Source organism: Chlorocebus sabaeus, chromosome 1 (assembly GCF_047675955.1).
Source record: "Chlorocebus sabaeus isolate Y175 chromosome 1, mChlSab1.0.hap1, whole genome shotgun sequence".
Lineage (NCBI taxonomy): Eukaryota > Metazoa > Chordata > Mammalia > Primates > Cercopithecidae > Chlorocebus > Chlorocebus sabaeus.
The window spans coordinates 16,451,712-16,468,246 of record NC_132904.1 but is presented as its reverse complement, the minus strand read 5'-3'; the positions used below and the strand labels follow the sequence as shown (position 1 = coordinate 16,468,246).

The following is a 16,535-nucleotide window of genomic DNA, read 5'->3' as shown; positions in this document are numbered from 1 at the left end:
AACGAAATACTAGCAAACTGAATTCAATGACATACTAAAAAAAAAATCTACTATGATCAAGTGGAATTCATTCCAGGAATGCAAAGATGGTTCAACATATGCAACTCAATAAATGTGATACATCACATTACAGTAAGAAGAATGAAACCATATGATCAACTCAAAATAAACAGAAAACACATCTGACAAAATTCAACATCATTTCATGATAAAACTCTAAACATATTAGTATAAAAGAAATGTAACTGAACACAGTAAGACTCATACATGATGAGTCCACAGCTACTATCAAATACCTAGCAAATACTAGATCTTATTCATTCTTTCTATTTTTTGTACCCATTAACTATCCTCACTTCCCCCCTTATCCTCCTACTACCCTTCCCAGTCTTTCGTAATCATCCTTCTAGTCTCTATCTCCATGAGTTCAATTATTTTCATTTTTAGCTCCCATAATTAAGTGAGAACATGCAGTTTGTCATTCTTATTTCCCTTAGCAGAGTGATCTCCAGTTCCATTCATGTTGTTGCAAATGACAGGACCTAATTTTTTTTTTTTTTATGGAGAAATAGTACTTCCTTCATTAAATACAATAACTATCAATTTAAAAAATTATCATTTAACCTAATGTGATGATAAATTAATGGAATATTATTTCTATGTGTTCATGTAACCACATTGGACATTTCTAGGGAAGGAGAAAAATTATCCTTTGAAATAAATTTGCAAAAAAATGTTTGGGCCTCTGCACAAGCTGTGTACCTGGTGCTATGAAGAATGTCTCAGAAAATGCTTGATTTTATTTGGACCCTGAAGTAGAGAGTGAATGTTAAACCACTCTTTGTGTAATGATCAAGTTGTATCTATGTTCCTTTCAAACAAAATGTGTTTAAGAAACTAACAGTACAACGAGTACAACTTTTTTTGGGAAGAAATTCCTGAATATCTTTCTTTGTTTTATTTTATTTTAGACAGGATCTTGCTCTGTCTCCCAGGCTGGAGTGCAGTGGTGTGATCATAGCTCACTGTAACTTCAAATTCCTGCTCTTAAGAGATCCTTCTGTCTCACCTCCCAAATAGGATGGCAGACACGCGCCACCTACTGTGGTTTTTTTTTTTTTTTTTTTTTTTTTTTTTTTTTTTTTTTTTGGTAGAGACGGGGACTCACTATGTTGCCCAGGCTGGTCTCAAACTCCTGGTCTCAAGCAATCCTCCCACTTCAGTCTCCCCAAGTGCCGGGATTATAGGCATTAGCCGTCATGCCCAGCCTGAGTACTTTTCTTAGTCTTCAGAAATTTCTTCATAAAAGCATTGAGTAGATATTTTCCAATCCTGTCTGTTTCATACTTCCTCTCTCTTGTCAATCAGGGTATATGGGTTCCATCTATTACTTTCCTTTATTGCTAACCTTAAAAAAAATGTAAAAAATAACAAGATAATGCCTACAGCAATTAAATCATACACTGTGAATTTACCATAATATCTGTGAAAATTTAAACACCACTATTACTTTTTTAAATAGAAAAAGGTGATTGTATAAAATAATTATTTATTAAAGGAAATGAGAAGCCTTGCTTGAAAGGAGGGATGAAAAGGTGTAGTTAAATAAGTGAAATACATGGAATTAGTTCCTGTAGCCAATCTATTCAGTATGATATAATACCGTAATGGTGGATAAATGACATCATCCCCTTTTCAAATACTCATAGAGGTATACAGAACAGACAGTAAATGTTAATGAATGAAAATTTAAAAATAAATCATTTATTAGGTCTGAGGAACCTGAAAAGGAGTGCAGAATGTGACAAAACAATACATTGTGTTAAAAATGCACAAAACACACCAGGCCTGGTGGCTCATATCTGTAATCCCAGCACTTTGGGAGGCAGAGGTAGACATATCACTTGAGGCCAGGAGTTCGAGTCCAGCCTGGTCAACATGGAAAAACCACGTCTCTCCTAACAATACAATAATTAGCTGGAAGTGGTGGCCTATGCCTGTAATACCAGCTACTCAGGTGGTTGAAGCAGGAGAATCACTTGAACCCAGGAGGCAGAGGTTGCAGTGAGCCAAGACTGTGCCACTGCACTCCAGCCTGCAAGACAGAGTGAGACCCTGTCACACACACACACACACATACACACACACACACACACACACAAATCATGAAACAATTTCTCTGGAAGGGACAGGGTAAATGTGCTGACCTAAGTAACATCTAATAGAGTGTGAAAAATTAAAGGCAGAATGAATGAATGAACTATACATTATACTGTAATTATAAAGTTGTGTCTCATAGGGATATGTTTTAACAATTTTGAAACAAGTATGATTGTATACTAGAACTGAACAGTTAAATAAATGGATGGCAGATGGTTGGCCCCACATTTCACATTATTGGAGTAGGAGGTTACAGATTAGCAAGCAGAGTATTCTAGAGTGATCCATGTGATAAGGGATTAGTGTTAATGATGAAATGAACTTATAATCAACTTAATATAAGTACTAGATAGAAATAATTATAGATATGTATATACAACATATATGAGTGAGTATCCAGAGTTCTACCTCCTTCATCTGTCAGCTGAGAAGGCCTAAAGGTATGTCAACAATTCAGTGCAGCAAACAGGCTTAGAACCCAAATAATAGTTTCTAATAACAATATTCCAAAAAAGGAGCCAGGGATCCTTTGAGACTTGACTAGGAAAGGGTGCAACATTTATGTAATGAATCCAGAGCATATTATAGTTCCAGAAGTTAAGGAAGCACTGAACGAAAGTGAGAGAGAGAGAGAAAGGTAGGGAAGAAGTAAGGAAGCAAACAATAGATGAACACGATGATGGAGCTATGTGAAAATAACACAGGTGCAAAGTGAAAGAGCTTTCAATGAATAAAGTCAGAATAATTGATATTATTATCAACAGAAATAAATAATGTAGAATATTAGAATTGAATTATCCAAAGTATAAAATAATTTTTATAACATATTGTTAGAAATAAATGATTGAACAAATTATAAATGGAAGAAACTAAACAAATGTCCCCTACAAAATTCTCACTAATTTATGTAGCTATTCTGCCCTCAAGGAGGTGAAGCATAACTCCCCACTCTATAAGTGTAAGTTGCACCTATTGACTTCCTTCTGAAAAGTACAATATGAAAAGGAGAGAAGAGTAACTTTTCGCTGGAGAAATCTGACAAACACTATTTCAGCCAGATGATCAAGATTAACATTGGCAGCGATAAGTCATATGGATAGTATGTACCTTCATTATGATAGGATTAGAAAGTCAATTTACAGTTATTATTTTCCTCCCCAATAACCAATTACCCAGTTTAATCATGGGAAAATATCTGAAAAAGCCTAATTGAGGGACATTTCAGAAAACACTTGACCACTATCACAGTCATATAAATAGGAAAAGTCAAGAGGGCATAAGAAAACATAATGACAAAATTTAATATTCTATCCTGAATAGATGCTGGAACATAAAACGAACATTGGGCAAAAACTAAAGAAAACTGAATAAGTATGGACTTTATCAAAAACAACAAGAATATCTGACATTCATCAACATCACTCTGGTAGCTAAGACTTACTGTGGCCCCTCTCCCTCCTTTTCCATATGAATAAATGGAATTTTATTTTAAAAATGAAAATCTGAACAACGAAATTTTGTTGCTAAGTCTAGTACGTTTTTCCCCACAAAATCCTCAGGCCTCTTCATTCTTGGGGAAGAAAAACAGATGAACATATTGTATCATTAGAAACCACGGGCTTGACTCCTGATAGAACCACCAACAGAGTATTTAGAAATCAAGGTATAGATACAAGGTGTACTGGTTGCTACTAGGGTGTCACTCTTTTTAGCCACTTTCAGCAAATTTAGACAGAAATTATAAGCATGGATAATAACCCATTTAAATACACAAATAGGGTGGGTGTGGTAGCTCACTTCTGTAATCTCAGCAATTTGGGAGGCTGAGGCAGGAGGATCACTTAAGCCCTGGCGTTCAAGATCAGTCTGGACAACATAGAGAGATCCCATCTTTACGAAAATTTAAAAAATTAGCCAGATGTGGTGGTGGACATCTGTAGTCCCAGGTACTCAGAGGCTGAGGTGGGGGAATCACTTGAACCCAGCTACTCAGAGGCTGAGGTGGTGGGTCACTTGAACCTAGGCGTTGCTGGTTGCAGTGAGTTGTAATCACACCAGTGCACTCCAGCCTGGGTGACAGATTAAGACCCTGTTTTTTTTATAAAATAAATCTATCTATCTGTCTATCTATCTATCTATCCGTCCATCTTCTATATACACACACACATATACATATACACACATATATATTATATATTTTATATCTATCTCTCTACCTACCTACCTACTTCACTATTATATCTATTTAGATAAGCTTAAGCACATAATGATGACACAGCTTTTAATCTAGAATCACAGTGTTCATTCTAGTCATCTCCATTGATCATTTTCAACTTCTTTCTCTGAGAGTGGAATATATGGCTTTCTTATCTCTAATCTAATGGTTTATCTGGTCAAGCTTAGTATAAATAGTTTTAGAAATGTCAGACAATGCTTATCTCCCCAGAATTCGAATACATTTCCAAAAGCTATCTGAAGCTGTGACAATGTAATCCATACTCCCACCAAGTTTAGTGATTTTCTAACATTAATTCTCCAAGATGCATCCATAAATTATGCTTTCCCAATGAAGTCTTTATCACTAATACTGCCCTATGACCATGAATGAATCTCCCCTTAAAACAACTGGAACCATTTATACTTCAAATGTAGGGCCATACTATTGACTATAGTATCACTCAAAAAAGAAAACCCAAGTTCACTAGGGTTCGTCTATCAATTATAAATTCTCCATTAGAAAAATAAATTCTGTCAGCTGGAAAAATTTAAGATCTAGAAAACTCAAATTTCTTACATAAATGTTTATTCTTCTTAGGTTAGAAAGATATATTTTATCTTTAATGATTTTCCTAGAGGACAATTATTAAATTTATTATTATTTTAATGATTTAATAATTTAATAAATTATTAAATCTTCAATGTTATTTCAATGACAGACTTGAGATCCTAGAAATTGCATATTTATTAGTGGTATTGATTTTTTTAATATGAAAAAGTCTCTAAACTATTTAATGTTTTTCATTTGTTGACATTGGCTCTACCTCAAAGTTCTCACATAATAATCTCCCACAACTCAGGAGAAAAGATGAGATTAATAGCAATGTCCCAGTAGAGCCTTCTGGGAGGACATCGGATGAAAAGTACACCTTATTTTAAACTCTCTAGGACCTTAAAATGGGGATTAAAACCAACAAATAAACCTCTCAATCTCCACCTACACAAGTCAAAGTGGAAAAAACAATGTTGAGAAAACACGAAATTTTCATTAGAGGAGTGGAGAGAACACTGGACTTCGCTTCCAAGGATTAATGAGAACTACACTGTGGTGATGCGGGGTACTCGCTTCCGTACATTAGGTGGACCCATCTTCCACTTCTATCAACCAATGACACAGATGTAAGCACAGGTATCTCTGTTTAATTGCTTATTTTTTGTTTGATTGCTCATTGCAAGAGTCAAATCTATTACAGTCACTGAAAAAATATCCCATACTGTAAAAAAAATACTTATAATTTTATCATTTTAATGAAAAAAAAAACCCTAGGGATTCACCTTTTCAAAATTAAAAACTTAATAGACAAAACAGAGGAAACTATTGAAACTACAAAAATGTTGTTTAGGGCTGGGCGCTGTGGCTCACACCGGTAATCTCAGCACTTTGGGAGGCTGAGGTGGACAGATCACTTGAGGTCAGGAGTTCGAGACCATACTGGCCCACATAGTGAAACCCCATCCCTACTTAAAATACAAAAATTAGCTGGGTGTGGTGGTGGGTGCCTGTAATCCCAGTTACTCAGGAGGCTGGGGCAAGAGAATCGCCTGAACCTGGGAGGTAGAGGTTGCAGGGAGCCAAGATCATGCCACTAAAATCCAGCCTGGATGACATAGTGAGACTCCGTCTCCAAAAAAAAAAAAAAAAAAAAAAAAAAAAAACCCCAAATGTTTTTTAGTAGAAATGTCATAGATAATGCAATTTGACAACTTTTGAAAGCGTGTGTGGCATAATGCCCAACATACAATATACCTACTGAAGGAGTATTGATGTTACTGAATAATTACAATAGTAGTAATAATAAAGTTTAGTCTCTGATGGTAAAAGTAAATTCAGCCATCAGGATTCACCTACTTTTGAATATTATTAAAAGTTCGAGGAATGATATTTTTAATAACTCCATTAATTATCAAGCTGTGAGTGAACACTTGTTATAGCCTTAGTTGATTTTTTGTTCCTGAATCTGTCAAAATTGCAAAGACCATGAAAGTATCTATTTCAACAAAATGGCCACATGATACAGAAGATTTATATATTACAATCTTTCGAAAATATGTATTGGGTACTTAATTTGTGCAAGATAGTATTTTAGGCCCGAAAGGTACAGTGATGAACAAAACAAAGTTTCTTCTCCTCTGGAGTTCTATTTGACAAGGAAGATGGATAATAAGCAAATAAATAAAATAATATCAGAGAGCAAGTAGGGCTTGTGACTATGTGAAGAAGGAGTGTTCCAAGCAGAGGGAATAGCAAGTACTCAAACCTTAGTACTAGAACACAAAGGCCATGTTTTAGAAACTGCTAGAATGTCAGTGTCTTATCCTAATTAATATTTACATCATTTAACTATATCCTAATTAATATTTACATCATTTAACTAAATTGTGATTTCTAAGCTTTTGTTACATTTTCTGTTTCAGTCAAAGTACTGTGTTCATAAAGCTAGTGTTATTGTTAGAAACTTACTTGACAGAAAACTACAGGTATGATTTTAAATTCATAGCCAATATAGAAAATATACAAATCCACTCTTCTTACTCACACAGGAATTGCCAAGACATTTCTTATCCATTGTCTGGTTTGGAGTGACTAGGACATACACACATGCCCAGAGCTTTTGCAAAATGTCTCATGCATATAGTATTCAAGAGTAGGTCCTTGGAGGAACTGGATACACATTTCATGGAAAGCTATCTGTGAGAATTTTCAAAAAAAGTAGTTAGCTACGTGCCTTTCAAAACCAATATTGAAGATTGACACTAAATCTACAACACCAAATATATTTTGTAAGACATAAAAATATAATAATGTTTTTAAAGTTAGGGGATCCTTAATAATAACATCATACTAAAAACACAGCTTCACATCTGCAGTTATTTAAAAACAGATCAGATCAATAAATCTTTAGCCTGCCTTGCAATTCCAATGAAGCACAGACTGTAATTTTTATGATAATCTTACTTGCTTCATACTCTGTAATAAGATCCTTTGGGAGAGAGACACTGACAAAAACCAAATAGTCATTGCTATCTACACCTATTATGAGGAGAAATACAGGTATCCTCTTCCCAGGTAGAAGAGAGCGTATTTCAAGAGGTGGGCTTTGACTCATTTAGAGCTAATACATTTGCTATAATAACTCAAGATAAGTATTTTTAAAATAAAAGAGTGCAATACAATAATTAGAGAAAAAACATTACACATAAGTACATTTTATAAAATAGTTTTCTCTTATTTTAATTGTATATGTGTGTATGTATTGTTATTTTAAAATATTTCTTATTAGATTGAAGTAAATAAAAAATCCTGTTTAGAATTTTTTTAAATGTTTGGAAATAAACAGTTCTGTTATTGACCAAATTATATATTTTATGCCCAAACTCTGCTTTCCCCTCTTGCAGGAGCTAGAAATTTTACCCAGGATTAGTGGGGCATTCATTAGACATAGATTACTAGTATGTCTCTAGAGATATTTTCCAAAGAAAATAATATAACCTAGGGGCAAGGGGAAGAAATATTCAAATGTCATTCCAAAATTAATCTTTAATTCCTCATTATCTAACATCTAGAAGAGACTACATTAGGAAATGAATACAAACAGCATGACTTTCAACCACAAAGCGTCTAAAGTCTATCAGGGGAAGATATATGGAAACAGATGGTTGTAATAAGGGATGAAATATAGATTAGGTATGTCTAAAATGTCTTTGGAAGACAAATATGAAAGCTGTTAACTCAACATGGGAAGGAAAAATTAAGGAGCTCTTCATTAAAGTGTGATATTTCAGCAGAGCTTGAGTTTCCATTTTCACTGTCTATTTTTCTGTAAAGAAAGAAAGTAGGGGCCGGGCGCGGTGGCTCAAGCCTGTAATCCCAGCACTTTGGGAGGCCAAGACGGGCTGATCACGAGGTCAGGAGATCGAGACCATCCTGGCTAACACAGTGAAACCCCGTCTCTACTAAAAAATACAAAAAGCTAGCCGGGCGAGGTGGCGGGCGCCTGTAGTCCCAGCTACTCGGGAGGCTGAGGCAGGAGAATGGCGTAAACCCGGGAGGCGGAGCTTGCAGTGAGCCGAGATCCGTCCACTGCACTCCAGCCTGGGCAACAGAGCGAGACTCCGTCTCAAAAAAAAAAAAAGGAAGTAGGGACGGCAAGATTAAAAATAGAGAAGTATGGAAAGGCATATTGTTATTGGCAAATTGAGATCAATCATTAATTGAAACAATGGATACTCCTGGTGATTGGAGAGTTGAGTGGAACTAGGATAATAAAAATATTCAGAGATGATACTATAAAAAGTCACATGCCCTTTCACATATAATGTAGGCTCTCCTTCGGATTCAAAGTAAAATAGTTTGTCTGCACACATTTCAGAGTTTTGTGTTTTATAGGTGGAGAAAAACGACGGACAGAAAAATAGGAGAAAGTTGGATAAAGCTTGCTTTCTTTCCAGCCCGGACTACTGTCTATTCTTTCACTGCTCTATCTTCAGACTCTGTGCACACTCTAAAAATTAATAGTTCCCACTATATATTATTGAATAAAGAAATGAATGAATTGAAATAACCTTCTACGAGAGTAGCAGTTAGACAAAATCAAGGGAAATGTTAAGGATAGAATGTTCACAGTCTTGGTTATGATCACAGTGGGTGGTATAGCTAGGAACTGTTAAAGGTAAGTTGCTTATCTACTCATGTTAGTGAAAATGGTACAGTATGTGGGGACTAGTGTGCAGGTTTTGAAACTGTGCTTGTAACTACTAGTAGATTATAAACCCACTTTTCAGGATCCCAAGAAGCGTTGTTTGGATTAAATAGAATGAAACAGATTATGCTAGAAAACAAAAGAATATGTAATACAAGTGGATGCCAGGGAAACAAAAGTACTATTTTCGTTATATTTATTAGTTCCATGCCATCTTACAACGACTATTTATTTCTATGGTTTGTCATAAAAAAGTTTGAGTCTCAAAGTTAAGTCTTATTGAGAAGGGTTTGGTCTGAGCAGTGCAAAAAACAGAAATTCTCTTTTTATTTACCTCTCTTTTCTCTTTTCTTTTTCCTATTTTAACTCATAATTGACTTCCAGTTTTTAACATGCAATTAGAGATTTGGAATTTATGGGTTCCTAGGTCCTTATCCATCAATTTCCATGTTGCTATAATTAAAGTTATACCTGTATTAGGGTTTTAAGATATATAGTATATACTTACATATTATATATCTAATATATCTTATAAATATAATAAATATAATTTACTTAGAATGAAATTAAGGTAAATAATTATTTTTGAAAGTTACTACTTACCACATAACGTTGCTCAATAAATATGTTTATTAATACACACCACAAATAACTGAAATGGATTCTTTGATAAATTGAGCAGAAGTAAATACACAAGAGATATTAGTAAAATCTGAAGAACAGTGAAGAAACACAGGCTTTTATTTTATTTATAAATTTATTTGCATAGTAATTTTCAGAGTGTGAAATTTATAAGTTTTTAAAGAAAGCTCTATTTTCAATTACTAGATATAACGGTGGGAGAGAGAGAAGAAAAGGGAATTGGAGAGACATATGATATTTGATACTATTTGGGTATTCAATAATTCAATTATAAAAATTAGTCAAAATGAATAAGGAAAAGATAATTATACACTTTAGAGTAAAAAAACAAAAATTAATGGATAAAATGTAATTAAATCTTTTTTTAATAAAAGGTAAAAAACAGAGACACAAATTGAATTGTAAAGAAACATAAATTTCCAAATCTCTTGGAAAGCAAATATCAATTTTCCTCTAATTTACAGGATAAGATTATGTGAGGATTCATTCCCTACATTCATGCAAGTTCATGCTATAGATATAAACATGTTTATATGGTGTTATATTCTTTTTGCTCTCCATCACATTTACAGGATTTCAGTATGCTAATCATCACTCTATTAGTTAAATAAATCCAATTAAACTCTGTACAATATAATAAATATAAAAACACCACATATAGGATTTCCAGTATTAAAATATGACTTAGACGTAACTCTTTTCTCTACTTCCACATTTAGATGGCTCACATAAATTGCACCCAAGTGACAGAGTTTATTCTTGTGGGCCTCACAGATCATCAGGAGTTGAAGATGCCCCTCTTTGTGCTCTTCTTATCCATCTACCTCTTCACATTAGTAGGCAACTTGGGTTTGATCCTACTCATTAGAACAGATGAAAAACTCAACACACCAATGTACTTCTTTCTTAGCAACCTAGCCTTTGTTGATTTCTGTTACTATTCTGTCATTATACCCAAAATGCTTGGGAATTTCTTGTACAAACAAAACGTTTTATCCTTCAATGCATGTGCTACTCAGCTGGGCTGCTTTCTCACCTGCATGATATCGGAGTGCTTGCTACTGGCTTCCATGGCCTATGACCGATATGTGGCCATTTGTAACCCTCTATTGTATATGATTGTAATGTCTCCAGGAATCTGCATTCAACTTGTAGCAGTTCCTTATAGCTATAGCTTCCTGATGGCACTATTTCACACCATCCTCACCTTCCGCCTCTCCTATTGTCACTACAACGTTGTCAACCATTTCTATTGTGATGACTTGCCTCTCCTCAGACTAACTCGCTCAGACACTCGCTTCAAACAGCTATGGATTTTGGCCTGTGCTGGTATCACTTTCATCTGCTCTGTTTTGATTGTCTTTGTCTCCTACATGTTCATTATTTTTGCCATCCTGAGGATGAGCTCAGCTGAAGGAAGACGTAAAGCCTTCTCCACCTGTAGCTCTCATATGCTGGCGGTCACCATATTCTATGGCACCCTGATCTTTATGTACTTACAACCAAGTTCAAGCCATTCTCTTGACGCAGACAAGATGGCCTCTGTCTTCTACACGGTGATTATTCCCATGTTGAACCCTTTGATTTACAGTCTCAGGAACAAAGATGTAAAAGATGCCCTGAAGAAAGTCATCATCAATAGAAACCAAGCTTTCATGTTTCTGAAACTGAGAAAATGAGTTCAATAGACAAAAATGGGCATTCCTTCATAACTAGATTTTCCCCCATATTAATATAACTATTGGAGTACCTTGCTCGTAATTGGTAAGCAATAAAGATCTGTTTACTGAAAAAAAATTATTCTTTGCATTTTTGTAAGTCATTTTGACTTAAAATCATATATTATATGTAGAAAGTACCGTAAGAATTTACATCATTTCTCACAGGAAAAATGTATTTTTAAAATGTATTATCTCATCTAATAGTTATACAATTAGGTGCTGCCAAGAATAGAAAAAATGAAAGCACTCTGAATGCCCCGTTCAAGGTTATAAGAGTTCTTTAACAATACATTGAGTATTTTATAGTATATTTAAAATTAAATTTAATAATATTTAATTAAATTACCTGCAACAGTGGCTCTACATAGAGGTAATTTTTCTTCCAGGGGGAAATTTGACAATGCCTAGGCTTATTATTGATTTTCACAATGACAGGATACTGTGAAGGAATGCTGTTGCTATCTAGACGGCTGAGGCCAGGTGTGCTGCAAAATATTTTACAATTCACAACATGGCCCCTCACTCAAAAAGTTATACATCCCCAAATGATAGCAGTGCTAATGAGAGAGCCGGTGTTAAATCAAGAGCCGTTCTACAGATTCATTCAGATCAAGCTGGTTGATAGTGTTGCTCAAGCCTTTTGTAGCTTTATGGTTTTCTCTTTATTTGCTCTATCAGTTATTAAGACTGATACCAAAATCCCAAGTTAAATTATGTATTTACATTTATTTTCTGTCAGTTTTAATTTTAGACATTTCAGGGTTCTTTTGTCATTTCTGCATGAATTTCTAGTTACTTAATTTACTGATTTTTTTCCTTATTAGCATTATTAAATGCTCTTCCTTTTCTGTGATAGCATTTAATGACTAAAAGTCTATATTTTTCTGACAATATTACTACTTCAGCTCTCTTGCGGTTATTATAAGCATGGAATAGTATTCCATCATTTTACTTTCATTATATTTGTGATTTTAAGTGTACATTTTGTCTCTTGTAAACGGCTGATAATTGGATTTTGTCTTTGTAATGAACTCTGAATAGCTCTCCCTTTTAATTAGAGCATTAAGTCCATTCATTTTTAACACGATTACTGATATGGCTGAATTTATATCTCTCATGTTGTTCATATTCTAAATAGTTCATGTTTTTTTTTTATTGCCTTGTTTGAGCTCTAACGCCTTGTGTTAAAAAATTTTAAGTTAGAAATTTAATTTCTGATGTGTTAAATATGTACAAACACAAACACACACACAGACATCCATTAGTAATGGTTGCTCTAAGGATTTCAATATTGATTTTAACTTACCACAATCTACTTCACATTAACATTAGCATAGCACTATGTAAATACATACATACACACACACATCTGCAGTGTCTACTTATAAACCTCAAGACAGTATTATTACAATTGAATATGTATGCAATTTTATGTCATTAAGAGGACAGAAGAAATATACAATTATATATCATTTATATAAATTAAGAATACTTATGTAGACTATATATACACAGACATATGACTGTATCAATAATATGACTCAATATGTCAATAAATATAAAAAACGATTGACATATCTGCCATTTCCAGTGGGATTCATGTATTTCTGACTGAAATTCTCATAGAAAATAATTTATTATCCTCTGAAAGACATTCTTTTGTACTTATTATAAGGCAGATTTGCTAGCAATGAATTATCTTAATCTCATTTACCCAGGCCAGTCTTTAAGTCACCTTTATTTCTGAAATATAATTTGCCTGGATATAGTAGTCCCTGTAGACAATTGTTTTCTTATAGCAGTTTGGACATGTCACCCCATTACATTCCATGTTTTCCTTGTAAGAAGTCATCTGTTAAACTTGTGATTTTCTATAGAATCAATCAACAACTTTCAAGATTTTTTGCTGTCTTTGACTCTCAACACTTTGACTTTGATAAGCCTAAACGTTTCTTGGTGTTAATGTAACTCAAGTTTGGTTGAGTCCCTTAGATCCACATGCTAATTGTTTTTTTTTTTTTTCAATTGGAGAAGTTTTCAGTAATTTATTCTTCAAGTATTTTCCCCTTTCTCTCCCTTCCTTCCTTTTGGGACTTCCACCTTTTTTTACTGGTACACTTGATATGGCACACTTTATTGGTACCACTTTCTGGTGCCCCGGAAGTCACCAGGACTTTATTCATTTTTCTGTAATATTATTCTTCTCTGTTTTCTAGAACAGACAAGTTTTATTTACCTATTTTCAATTTTACTAATTCTGTCTTCAGCTTTCTCACTATTCTGTTTGGGCTAACTAGTACATTTTTCATTTCAGTTATTGTATTTTTATCTCCAAATATTCCATCTGGTTCTTTAAAAAGTATATATTTAATTTTTTTCCCATTTGCTAAGATATTGTTTTCATCCTTTAAACTCTTGTGTGTGAGGCCGGGCGCGGTGGCTCAAGCCTGTAATCCTAGCACTTTGGGAAGCCGAGACGGGTGGATCACGAGGTCAGGAGATCAAGACCATCCTGGCTAATACGGCGAAACCCCGTCTCTACTAAAAATACAAAAAACTAGCCGGGCGAGGTGGCGGGCGCCTGTAGTCCCAGCTACTTGGGAGGCTGAGGCCGGAGAATGGCGTGAACCCAGGAGGCGGAGCTTGCAGTGAGCTGAGATCCGGCCACTGCACTCCAGCCTGGGCTATAGAGCAAGACTCCGTCTCAAAAAAAAAAAAAAAAAAAAAAAAAAACTCTTGTGTGTGGACTCTTTTGTTTTCTTTAATATGTTTATAACAGAGATTTTACAGTTTTTGTATAGAAAGACCAACAGCAAGGATGCTCAGTGAAAAGTTTCTATTGATTGCTTTTTTTTTCTCATCGACAGAACTTAATTTCCTAATTCTTTGTTCCTAATTTTTGTCAAACCTGGACATTTTACATCAGTATCAACTATAGCAATCAGACCTTACACACATACACACACAAACACATACACTCTCATGCACATACATACACTCTGGGTTTGCTGGTTTTGCCCAGCACTTTTTATAGTTACAATTTTTATTGTGGCCATTTGTTTTCTTAGCAACTTTTTGGACTAATTCTGTAAAATCTGTATTTCCTATAGTGTGTGGTCACTGGGATTTTCTGCTCAGCTAGCTAAGGGATCAGCTAATGAGTGGATCCCAGTGTTTGTATCAAATGTCTTATTGGCCCTCTCATTTATGTATTTTCAGCTGACTATGTGTAAACTCAATTGTGATTTTCACTTCCTATTTGAAATCTATAAAAGACATATTTGGGGAATCTTGTCCATCTTCATCCTCAGATAGCAGAAAATACACTATATTTGGAGGGGAAAAAAGTAGTTTTATAATTGCTTTCCACCCATCCTCTTCCCTACCACCCTCCCCCAACAAAGCCTTTCTCATCGTAGAGGATTATTTTGCTTTTTTAGAGATGCTCTCTTATTCAACTGAGGCTACAGTAAAAAACAAACAAACAACAAAAAAAAACCCCACAACTTAGACGTGTGGTCTAAATGACAGAAATTTATTTTCTGACCGTTCTGGAGACAAGAAGTCCCAGATCAAGATTCTTTCTCATTCAGTTTCTAGTTAGGTCTCTCTTCCTGGCTTGTAGGCAGCCACCACCTTGCTGTGTGCTCACATGACCTCCTGTTTGTGAGCATAGAGGAGAGAGAGAAAAAAAAAGAAAGAAAGAAAGAGGGAGAGTGAGTGAGCATACACTTTTGTGTCTCTTATAAGGGCACTAACCCCCTCCCTTATAACCTTATCTAATCTTAATTTTCTCCCAAAGTTGTTGTCTCCAAATATCATCACACTGGGAGTTAACGCTTCAATATATGAATTGTGAGAGATACAATTCAGTTCCTAGCAGATGCATTGTTCTGTAATAAGTATTATAATAATGTTCTTCTCTTGCTATGGCCACAGATTGGCTAAAAAAAAAATCTGAAAGGCTACTCTATAGACCAGGGAACTATAGAAATTAAGTAATAACAGTTAGCAACATCCTTAAAAAAGACACAAATATTTCATGAGCACTTCAAAGAGTAAGCCAAATAAAGAGTATCATGTCTTAAATTATTCTGGAATAGATTATTGGGAGTTGCAAATTAGTTCTTTGGAAGATGTGTTGTAAAAATTTTTGCAAGGAAAATTTTATATTTCTTTTAAAAATAAATCTAAATGTTATCACTAAGAAACAACAAAAGGGAAAGAATATAAATAAATAAGCAACAAGAACAACAATATGAACAAGTTAAATATGAATAAATAAATAGCACTATTAATAATAAAATTATTGATAAATAAATAGTGTTCCAAAAATAAGAACATTAGAGCAATAATGTCATGCTAAGACAGAGCTACAGATCTTTGGCTCCTCAAAGCCTGAGAACAATGTTATTTTACCTGTAGCCTGCTTTGGAATCCCTTGGGTCATTAACTATTTTTTCTGATCATTTTACTTGCATCATTCTCCTAAATAAGATCCTATGAGACAGAGTCACTGTCAAAACCCTATATTCTGTTGCTGCCCAAACCCACTTGGAGAAGAAATAGGAACACCCTTTACCCAAGTAAGTTCAAATAATATGTTTCAAAATTAAGGTCAAGATAAGCATTTTAAAAATAAAGTAGCATAGAATATAATGAACTTTAGAATATAACATTTTAGATGGCATTTTCTGATATAAGGCTAGTGTTTTCCATACTTTTATTTCTGTTACATATGTATGTGTTATATAAGATATATTTCTTATTGGTATGAGATGAAAAAAAAGTTTGGGAATGCCAAGATGAAATTTATTAGTCTACTTGGAAAAGTTGGACACTTAATTGACTAGATTGCAATTTACGTTAAAACTGTCCTTCCTATTTTTGCCCAAATAAGAAGTGAGCACATCAAAACCAAGTTATCAATATGTCATTTAATGTGTTTGTTATAAGTAAAGAACATTAATTGTGAACCAGTGAAATAAATATTGAAAGGTTACTGAAAAATTTTAATTATTAATTTCCCATTACC

General features: G+C 34.3%; 1 protein-coding gene across 1 annotated transcript; it reads left to right on the top strand.

Annotated features, from left to right (window-relative positions):
* The first annotated feature begins 10,498 nt into the window (after positions 1-10,498).
* Positions 10,499-11,458, top strand: LOC103235665 (olfactory receptor 8U8). The gene has a single exon (XM_007998683.3). It carries the CDS (start codon positions 10,499-10,501, stop codon positions 11,456-11,458), a length of 960 nt encoding a protein of 319 aa, XP_007996874.3.
* The last annotated feature ends 5,077 nt before the right edge of the window (positions 11,459-16,535 follow it).

Bases quoted from the DNA above. Each gene is read 5' to 3' on its own strand.
- LOC103235665 (XM_007998683.3), top strand. From the start codon at position 10,499: ATGGCTCACATAAATTGCACCCAAGTGACAGAGTTTATTCTTGTGGGC.